The sequence below is a fragment of the Galeopterus variegatus genome, unplaced genomic scaffold (genome assembly GCF_000696425.1).
Source record: "Galeopterus variegatus unplaced genomic scaffold, G_variegatus-3.0.2 Scaffold502, whole genome shotgun sequence".
Taxonomy (NCBI): Eukaryota; Metazoa; Chordata; class Mammalia; order Dermoptera; family Cynocephalidae; genus Galeopterus; species Galeopterus variegatus.
In genome coordinates, this window is record NW_007726613.1 from 387,461 (window position 1) to 396,664 (window position 9,204).

At 42.4% G+C, this 9,204-nt stretch overlaps 2 protein-coding genes across 2 annotated transcripts in view; both read right to left on the minus strand.

Moving 5' to 3' along the window:
- Window positions 1-2,506, minus strand: part of LOC103587917 (protocadherin gamma-B6-like) — an 8,472-nt gene extending 5,966 nt beyond the window's left edge. The window contains 1 exon segment of the mRNA XM_008569479.1: window positions 387-2,506. Coding sequence (XP_008567701.1) covers window positions 387-2,222 — 1,836 coding nt within the window. The 5' untranslated portion in view covers window positions 2,223-2,506.
- Window positions 2,507-3,208: 702 nt separating this feature from the next.
- LOC103587918 (protocadherin gamma-A8-like) lies at window positions 3,209-7,111 on the minus strand. The gene is made up of 2 exons (XM_008569480.1): window positions 4,688-7,111; window positions 3,209-3,217 (listed from the first exon to the last, which is right to left on the minus strand). Exons 1-2 carry the CDS (start codon window positions 7,109-7,111, stop codon window positions 3,209-3,211), a joined length of 2,433 nt encoding a protein of 810 aa, XP_008567702.1.
- Between the last annotated feature and the right edge of the window lie 2,093 nt (window positions 7,112-9,204).

The following is a 9,204-nucleotide window of genomic DNA, read 5'->3' on the forward strand; positions in this document are numbered from 1 at the left end:
AAATATATGTTAAAGAATGAGACAATCAATGTGTAAATTGACTTTGAAAAAGAGACAAAAAATTTTGTTTAATCCTTTTGCTGTGAAAGTAGTAGCACTTTGTAAATCCATAAAGCTACCTCTATTTCGTCAGATAATCACTCACAATTCACTGCTCCTCTTGAAGAAAGGAAGTACGGCTTTCTAACCAGCTTTAAGAAGGTACTTCAAAAAGTTCGTGGAAAAATATAATTAAAGATAATATGAATATTTCTACAAAATTTTTGAAAGTACCCACATAATTTCCTCAAGACAACTCACTAAACCTGGAAATATAATATATTATCATATCAATATAGAGAATTAAGTGAATGATGAAAACGAGTAGACACTTAAATGGAACTCACCGGTGTTAGAGTCTCAGGATGGGAGGTCAACTCACTGGAATTACAAAGTGGAAACATGGCCCCAGAAGCATCACCACANACCAGGTAGCCGGGCTCCGCCGCGCGCGGCACCGTGTCGAAGAGCGCCGAGCCGTCGGGCCCCAGCGCCGGGTACAGCACCCGCGGCGCGTTGTCGTTGCGGTCGCCCACCAACACGCGCAGGCTCACGTTGGCGCTGAGCGCGGGCGAGCCCTGGTCGCGGGCCTGCAGCGTCAGCTCGAAGGCGCGCAGCTGCTCGTGGTCGAAGGCGCGCTGCGCGAACACCACCCCGCTCTGTGCGCTCACGGACACGTAGGACGACAGCACCCGCGGCTCCAGGTCACTGGCCACGATTGCGTAGGAGACGTGGCCGTTGGGACACAGGTCTGGGTCGGAAGCGCTCACTTGCGCTATGGAGGCTCCAGGCGGGTTGTTCTCGGCAACGTGGACCAAGTAGGACGCCTGGTGGAAAATCGGAGCGTTATCGTTTACATCACCAACGTGCAGAGTGACGCTTGAGCTGGAAGAGAGGGGAGGCTTGCCTAGGTCGGTGGCTGTGATGGTGACATTGTACTCCGGGTTCTGCTCGCGGTCTAGAACTCCATCTGTCACTAATTTATACGTGTTTCTTGAAGAAGTGAGTATTTTAAACGGAACATCACCTTCCAATTTACAAGTAACTTCTCCATTGTGTCCAGAATCTTTGTCCCGGATTTTGAACAAAGCAATGTGTGTTCCCAGTTCAATGTCCTCCATAATTAGGTCAGGTAGAGACTGGAATATCACTTCTGGGACGTTGTCATTTTCATCTAGGACTTCTATCTCCACTGTGCATTGTGCAATCATTCCTCCACCATCCCTTGCTTCTAAAACTATGGAATATTGTTTGATTTCTTCAAAATCTAACGAATTTAGAATGGTAATTTCCCCAGTATTAGAATTTAGGTCAAACTGGGGGATCTGGCTAGCTTCACTGAAAGAGAAGCTGATCTCAGCATTGATGCCCTCATCCTGGTCAGTGGCTGTTACCTGAAGCACGGTGGTGCCCGGGTACACGCTTTCCAGAAGGCTTACCCTGTATATGTCTTGGCTGAACACTGGAGGGTTATCATTGGCATCAGTCACTACGACCTGTATCTTTGCAATGCTGGTTAGGGGTGGATCGCCAAAGTCCAAAGCAGTCAAGGTCAAGTGGTAGGTTTTCTGTTTTTCTCGGTCTAAAGGTGTCTTCAATACCAGCTCAGGGTATTTACTGCCATCCGATTTCTCTTTATTCACGAGTGAGAAATGATCGTTGGGACTGAGCTGATAATTCTGTAGTGAGTTGGTACCAACATCTGCATCATGGGCAGATCCTAAGATAAATCGTGCCCCAGGCTTTGTGGACTCGCTTATTTGCAGTTCAAAGGAATTTTGGGTGAATTTTGGCGTGTGGTCATTAACGTCCTCTATCTCCACATTCACGTGATAGAAGTTCAGTGGATTTTCAGCAACAACCTCAAATTCCAGAGCACAAGCTGGATTCTTCCCGCATATCTGCTCCCTGTCTAGCCTGCCGCTCACGAGCAACTCCCCGCTCTCTGCGCTCACAGTGAAGTAAGGCTTCTCCGAACTGATGCGCAGCTTTCGAGTCGGTAACTCCTGGACACTGAACCCCAGGTCCTTGGCGAGGTTCCCCACTGCCGAGCCCTTGGGCATTTCCTCGGGAATCCTGTAGCGGATCTGCTCAGAGAGCGCCAGGCCGAACAAAGACAGCAGGAAGGGAAAGAGCACTGGCCGCCTGGCAGTCCGGCCCTTCTCCCCAGCGCCGCTCCCCATCCCTCTTGTTCCCCTCAGTTTGCTCACCGGCCTGGAGACGCGGATTACAAAGAATCTCTGTATTGCAGATATTCGGAGCTCCGGACGGAGTTCGGAGTGGAGGTCCGGGATTATTCTTTTCGCGAGGAGGTAGCGGTGTAAGGGCTCGCGCCGGAGAGTCGGAGACGCGGCTGCCCTGGAAAGCGCGCTGCGGCTGCGCGAGAAGATCGCGAGCGTCAAGCTCTCCACTTTGGCCAACAGCGGCGCCCAGAGTCCACACTCGGAAACTGCAGCCTCTGCTGCTTCAGTTTTACCAGTAGAGTTGTTACAATTGTATGTCTAACTGCACGAGACATGTTTTCATATTTATACATTAAATATCAAAATTTAAAGCCCCGTTCCGGTATATTTTCACTTGTTTCCAAATTGTTAGAAATATCATGTTGGGCTTTTACACAAACCTACATGTATCGGTCCATTCTTTCACCATTCTGCAAATATACATTAAACTCTTACCTACTATTGCCCTTGCCAGTGCTAATATACTAATAAGACACAGTTCTTGCCCCGAGAGAGTTCATAGTCTATTGATATCACATATTCATTTTTTTTATTATTTATGATATTTTGAAACACTTTTTATCCTTCTTTCATTGATTTTTATGACCCCTCCCACCAACATTTCCAGGTAACTAATGCTGTTTGATATCACATTTATTATGGGACATCAACACTGTTCGAAATTATTTTGTAAAGCTGTGCAATTTTATACCAATTCCCTAACATCTCCTCTTCCTGGTAATACTGACTCTCTTTGTAAAAATAATTTCTCTTTGCCTTTTTGACTACTTGAAGAAGTATTCATTCAAGAAAACTGTCCCTGGACTGTAGCCAAGAGATAATATACCCTACCAAATGCCTTCTTTTTCACATCTCAAAATTGTTTTGGCTTATGTCATACCCTTTTATAATACAAAATTCATTATTAAAAGTTACTGGGGAAATGCTTATCTATTCTGCAATACAAAATCACAAAGAGATATTACAGCAGACTGCATTACTTCCCTATCTATGAGACTACTTCAAAAAGTTCACGGAAATAGCAGTATTATCTCTTAATTCCATTTTCCATGAACTTTTTGAAGTACTCTCTACCCCCATTATACTGAAGTAATGACTTTGGAATTGAAGGAATTGAGCTCATGATAAGCTTGTTTACATAAATTTACTGAATACAGTGACATATGTTCTAACTCTTTTTACTTCATTTGTTAAATAAAAAAATTAGAGAACATTTTAAGGATTTTCTTTTCTATCAGGGCAACTTTCCTCACACTGAAAAATTGCAATATAGTTGTCCCCTCAAATAACCGTGCACCCAAATGCTACAGGAAGTATGAAGTTAACTTCTACTCCATTGTATGTACAATATAGGACAGAACACTGCAAAATTCCTGAGAAATATCCTTTTTACCATGTCTTCCACTCTCACATGATGACAATCAAGTCAGGATTCAGCTTTACTCAAATACTACAAGAAGAAATACAGAAGATGTGTAGTTCAGACTGTATCATTTTTAACTAAAGCTTGCTTAGGATTTGTGTACATGAAACTTCTGTTCTTAAAATCAACATTCTCAAGCTCTTTTATCATTTCATATGGATGCACAACCAAAATAGCTCACTGGAACTCTATTGAAATATGTTCTTCTATATTTTTCAAAAGTAACTTTCAACAGTTCAAAATAACATTTTATTTCAGATCTGATTTTGTTGTTTTTGTTTTGTTTTGTTTTGGCAGGGGGCATGGGGAGCAATGGCGGTTCTAGACTTTAGATTCCATGTCTCCCTCGGTATGGGCTCCGGGTGACCACTGACACACACACTTATCACTTAGGAACCAGTCTCACCTTCCATCGAGATCCATTCTTTAAAATTTGCTTATGTTTTGAAATATGTTAAGTAGTAAAGTTTTGGAGGGCCCTGAAGCAGAAGCAGGGCTCAGAAGAGAGGTCTAAAGTGGAGAAATCTTCAAAGCATATTTATAGGTACAAATTCTAAATATCATCCTAAGAATTCTGAGATGTATCTTACTTTTACTAAGCTAACATGAGGATATAGAAGCCTAAATAATTTTCCTGCACTTCTAGTGTAGGATATGTATATACACATACGCACAATAGCAAACTTACCGTGTGTGGATGAGTAAGTCCTTCTTAAGTGAATGAGTAATAATATGAATAAAATAGTGGAAGGCTTTAAAAAGTTGAGCAATCTTGCTCAAGCCTTTCAAAAGCAAATGACACAGCAACCTTTAATGATTGTTGTTCAATTTTATAGAATCACCACTAAAATAAACACAAAACTTTGAAGTATGCCTTAAAAATTATTTTCAACTGTCTTCACAATACATCTTTCAAAACACATAAATTCATACCAAATAAAACTCCTCTGCAAAATAGAAGTGAACATAAAACTGGACTCACCTGAGCACAAGCAGCTTCATCTTTACATTCATGAAATTTTATGGATGTTAACAAAGAATCACTTTTCTCACAGCTCTCTTGGCTGATGAGTGTGTCCGCATAGTTGGGCTGAGGAAAGATAACATGACTCTTCCCAGAGCCTGAGGTGAGGGAGACCTCCTGGGAATAGGTCTGTAGAAAAGCCTGTACCCTGTCAATGCCCACAAAGTGTGAGGCAGGCATGCCTGCCAATCCACCACCTGCAGCCTGCAGCAGGCGTGATGAGTGCCAGCGCCTCAGCCTGAGTGCCAGCAGCACAATGACAAAGGCCAGGAAGACACAGGAGACCACAGCCACCGCCACCACCAGGTAAAGAGTGAGGTCTGAATCATCTGGGACTGCAAGAGTCCTGATGTGGCCCAAGTCAGACAAAACGTCGGGGATACTGTCAGCCACTGCCACAGTGAGAGTGATGGTGGCTGAGAGAGGCGGCTGGCCATGATCCTGAACAGCTACTAGGAGGATCTGCTTGAGTGCATCTCTGTCCAGCAGGCCCCGCGCAGTGCGCACCTCACCTGTGTGCAGCCCAACTGCGAAGAGCCCAGGCTCACTGGCCTTGAGCAGATGGTAAGACAGCCAGGCATTTTGGCCAGAATCTCTGTCCACCGCCACCACCTTGGTCACCAGGTAGCCGGGCTCTGCGGAGCGGGGTGCCAGTTCCACGCCAGTGGAATCATGGGTAGGAATGATGGGGTACAGAATCTCAGGCACATTGTCGTTCTGGTCCAGCACATACAGGCTCAGTGACACATTGCTGCTGAGGGGAGGGTCCCCACTGTCACTGGCTATCACCAGTAACTTCAAGTCTTGGATCTGCTCATAGTCAAAAGATTGCAGTGCATACAGGACACCAGTGTCAGAGTTGATGGAGACGTAGAAGGACAGGGGGACCCCCTGGCTAGTGTCCTCAGTGACAGAGTAAGTGACCTGTGCATTTTTCTGGCCGTCGGGGTCATGTGCAGTTAATGACAAGATAGAGGCACCTCTCATGTTGTTCTCTGGGACATAGGCTGAGTAGGAGGCATGAGGGAAAGTGGGTGGGTTGTCATTGATGTCTGCCACGAGCAGAAGGATGTTAGTTTCAGTAGATAGAGGTGGAGTTCCCATATCTGAGGCCACCACTGTGATATTGTAGATAGAGACTTTTTCTCGGTCCAAGTATTCCCATGTCACCAATCTGTAATAATTTTCTACTGACTTTTCTAACTTAAAAGGTAAATTATCACTTGTGTAACAGACAACTTGACCATTCTTTCCAGAGTCTTGGTCATGCACATTCAAGAAGGCAATTACTGTCCCAGGAAGAGAATTTTCCAACACTGGGCTAAACAAAGATGTAATGATCACTTCCGGTTTATTGTCATTTACATCTTCCACTGAAATGAGCACTTTGGTCCTCCCTAGAAGTGCCCCCACATCTTCAGCCTGTATTTCCATTTCATAAAATGAACATTCTTCATAATCTAGACTTTTTGCTGTTGATATTTCCCCAGTATATTCATTAAGATGGAATACTGGAGACCGTTTTTCATTGATTTTCCAGAATTTATATGCCACTTTTCCATTGGCTCCCTCATCCAAGTCGCTAGCACTTACTGTAAGCAGTGGGGTGCCTGCGGGAACATTCTCTGGGACTTTCACTCGGTAAATCGATTGAGCAAAAATTGGGGCATTATCGTTTGTATCCAACACTATCACACGGATGTGCACTGTGCTGGAGCGACGCGGGTCGCCGCCATCGGACGCCGTGAGGACCAGGTTGTGAGCAGCCTCTTCCTCTCGGTCCAGGGCGCGCTCCAGCACCAGCTCTGGGTTTATAGTTCCATCGTCTCCAGTTTGCACGTCCAGGGAGAAATGGTGACTGGGGCTGAGCTGGTAGCTCTGGAGGGAGTTCACGCCCACATCGAGGTCTACAGCCTCTGGGAGTGGATAACGTGCTCCAGGAGCAGCGATTTCGTTAATCTTTACCTCGAGATTTTTGACCTGGAATTTTGGGTTATTATCGTTAATATCAGTTATTTCTATTTCTATCCCAAAGAGTTTTCCTCTATCCTCTACCAGGATGTTAATATTTACAAGACACCGCGCGCTTTGAGCACAGAGCTCCTCCCGGTCAATCCTGCCCGCGGTGACCAAGCTGCCGCTTCGCGAGTTCAGAGCAAAGAGCTGAGTCCTACCTCTAGAGATGATGCGGACTCCATGCTTCTCCAGCTCCCAGGGCTCCAGTCCCAGGTCCTTGGAGATATTACCCACGAAGAAGCCTTTGTCCGTCTCTTCTGGCACCGAATAGCGGATCTGACTGGCCCTGGCCTCCCACAGCGTTCCAAGCAGCGCGCACAGAAGGAGCAGCTCTCTCCATACTCGGTGATTCTTTGGAGGGACCATTGTTTTTCTGCTACAAAATCCTTTCAGAATCTTCACAGGGCATATGTGTCTTGTTTACCTTTTTGCTGCCGCTATGTAGATCATAATCTTACAGAAAGCTGGAGTGCTCCAAATTTAGGGACAGAATTTTCGCCGCAGCCCAGCAGTTGGTCTGTGGAATCTGCGGGTCTTTGTGCAGTGTGAGCCCTGAGTGTATCCGATGGCGTTTCGGTTGCATTTCCTCCCAGTAGGTGAACAGCGGCGCTTAGAGTCCTAAGCAGTTATTGCACTTAGATATACATTACTCAAATACGTAATACTCTGCTAGATTATTGAGGAAAAATAACCCCACTACTTGCTTCTTATTACTTTGGTTTGAATTTATTTAATTTGTCCCTAAATCCATATTGTAAAAGAAATTGTCAAGGACTGTGGGATGAAGTGAAGATTTAAGAAAGTATTATTAAATGATTAGATCTTGGGGTTATCATCATATTAAATGACTCACATTTCTGGAATACATTTGCTCTTGTAAAAATAAATATTACAATATAATTTCCCATTGAGCTTTAAGCTTTATTGTACCTGTCTTCAATTTATATTATCAAATAAGAACTCCAGTTGTTACTGGAAATGAATTCATTTTTAAGGCTCAAATAGACCTAATGGAGATGATGGACTCAGAAGTTGTTTTATTTGGTATAAACTGATTAATCATTATAGAAGCTTCCCATAGAGTTGTTGCTTTTATATTTTATCTCTAAATGCCATTTTAATTACACATTGATAATGTTTTAAAATTAGTATCATAAAATTTTAACAGGATGAATGCTTTCACAATTGCAGTTTTATTAGAGATTATATTGTTTTGCTATTTTATTTAAATTATATTTTTCTATTTGAACAGAAAATACGTGAAAGGCACAAGCGAATATACAACAAAAAGCAGATATTCGTCCTATGTCTTCCACCAAAGAAAGCTGATTACATTTTAAAGCAGACATAACTTTTTCAGGTAGTTATATATTATAAAGTTAATTTTACCTGCATAAATACTTTTGACACTTTGATAAAGAGAACCGCTGAAAGTAAGGAACACATAATTATCATTAAGAAGTCAAACAATAAGTATCACTACAAAAAAGTCTTTTTCTTTCAACAACTTAGAAAGTGGCCATTAACTGAAGCACTCGCTAAGGGATTCCTAGGAAAAGGCTGATACAATGGTCTTTTGTATGCACATCAGACAGGCGCTTTTGTCTAAAAACTTGAAGAATTTAAGATTCTTTCTCTCCTACAGACAGTAAAAATGATTAGAAGACCTCTACCCTTATTAGTTTAGGATTGCAAAAAAAGGCAGTTAAAATTAGATGTGTGAGAGAAAAAACAGAGGCAAAGCACTGTTTGTCTTTTTTTTTTTTTTAATGGAGGAGGCTATTGAATGAGCTTCAATACAGATTAATCTTCAAAAACCTAAGCTGAAGCAAAGACAACCTGCGTTTGATCTTCTGATGAGCATATGAATCTTCTGCTGAGTAAAATGATCACACACAGAGTACATTGCATGCAATTAGAAGAGGTCCATGGGCATAAAAACATAGTTTAAGATACCTTATTATAAAAGCTTTTGAAAGAAAAGTGAAGTAAATGTCAGAAACAAACAGCAAATTAGTACGAAAACCATACCAGTTAAATTAGTGAAGAAAAATATCTAATTTTATCTTAAATTCTTTTGCCATGTAGGTTTATTTAAATGACTATCTAGTTTGAGATTTATGGTATGTACAAGCCTATATTTAAATATATTTATTTATCATAATTAGGCAACAGAAATATTTATGAAAAATCTCATTAGCTTTTCAGGAGCGAGCCAATAACATTGACTAATGTTTTCATTTTGCAGGTAAACGACACCCTCATGGATGTGTAAATGTGGGCTTGGTAAGACACTCATATAAACCACAAAATTACTTCTACTTTGCCCCTCCATTGAAGAATGGCATGACAGTTTCTAAACTTATGAAAACGTTCTTAAGACAATTCATGAGATCAGAAAAGTGTATATTTCCTTGTGAGTATGGAGAACTGGGTAGACAATGAAAAGTACTTTATGC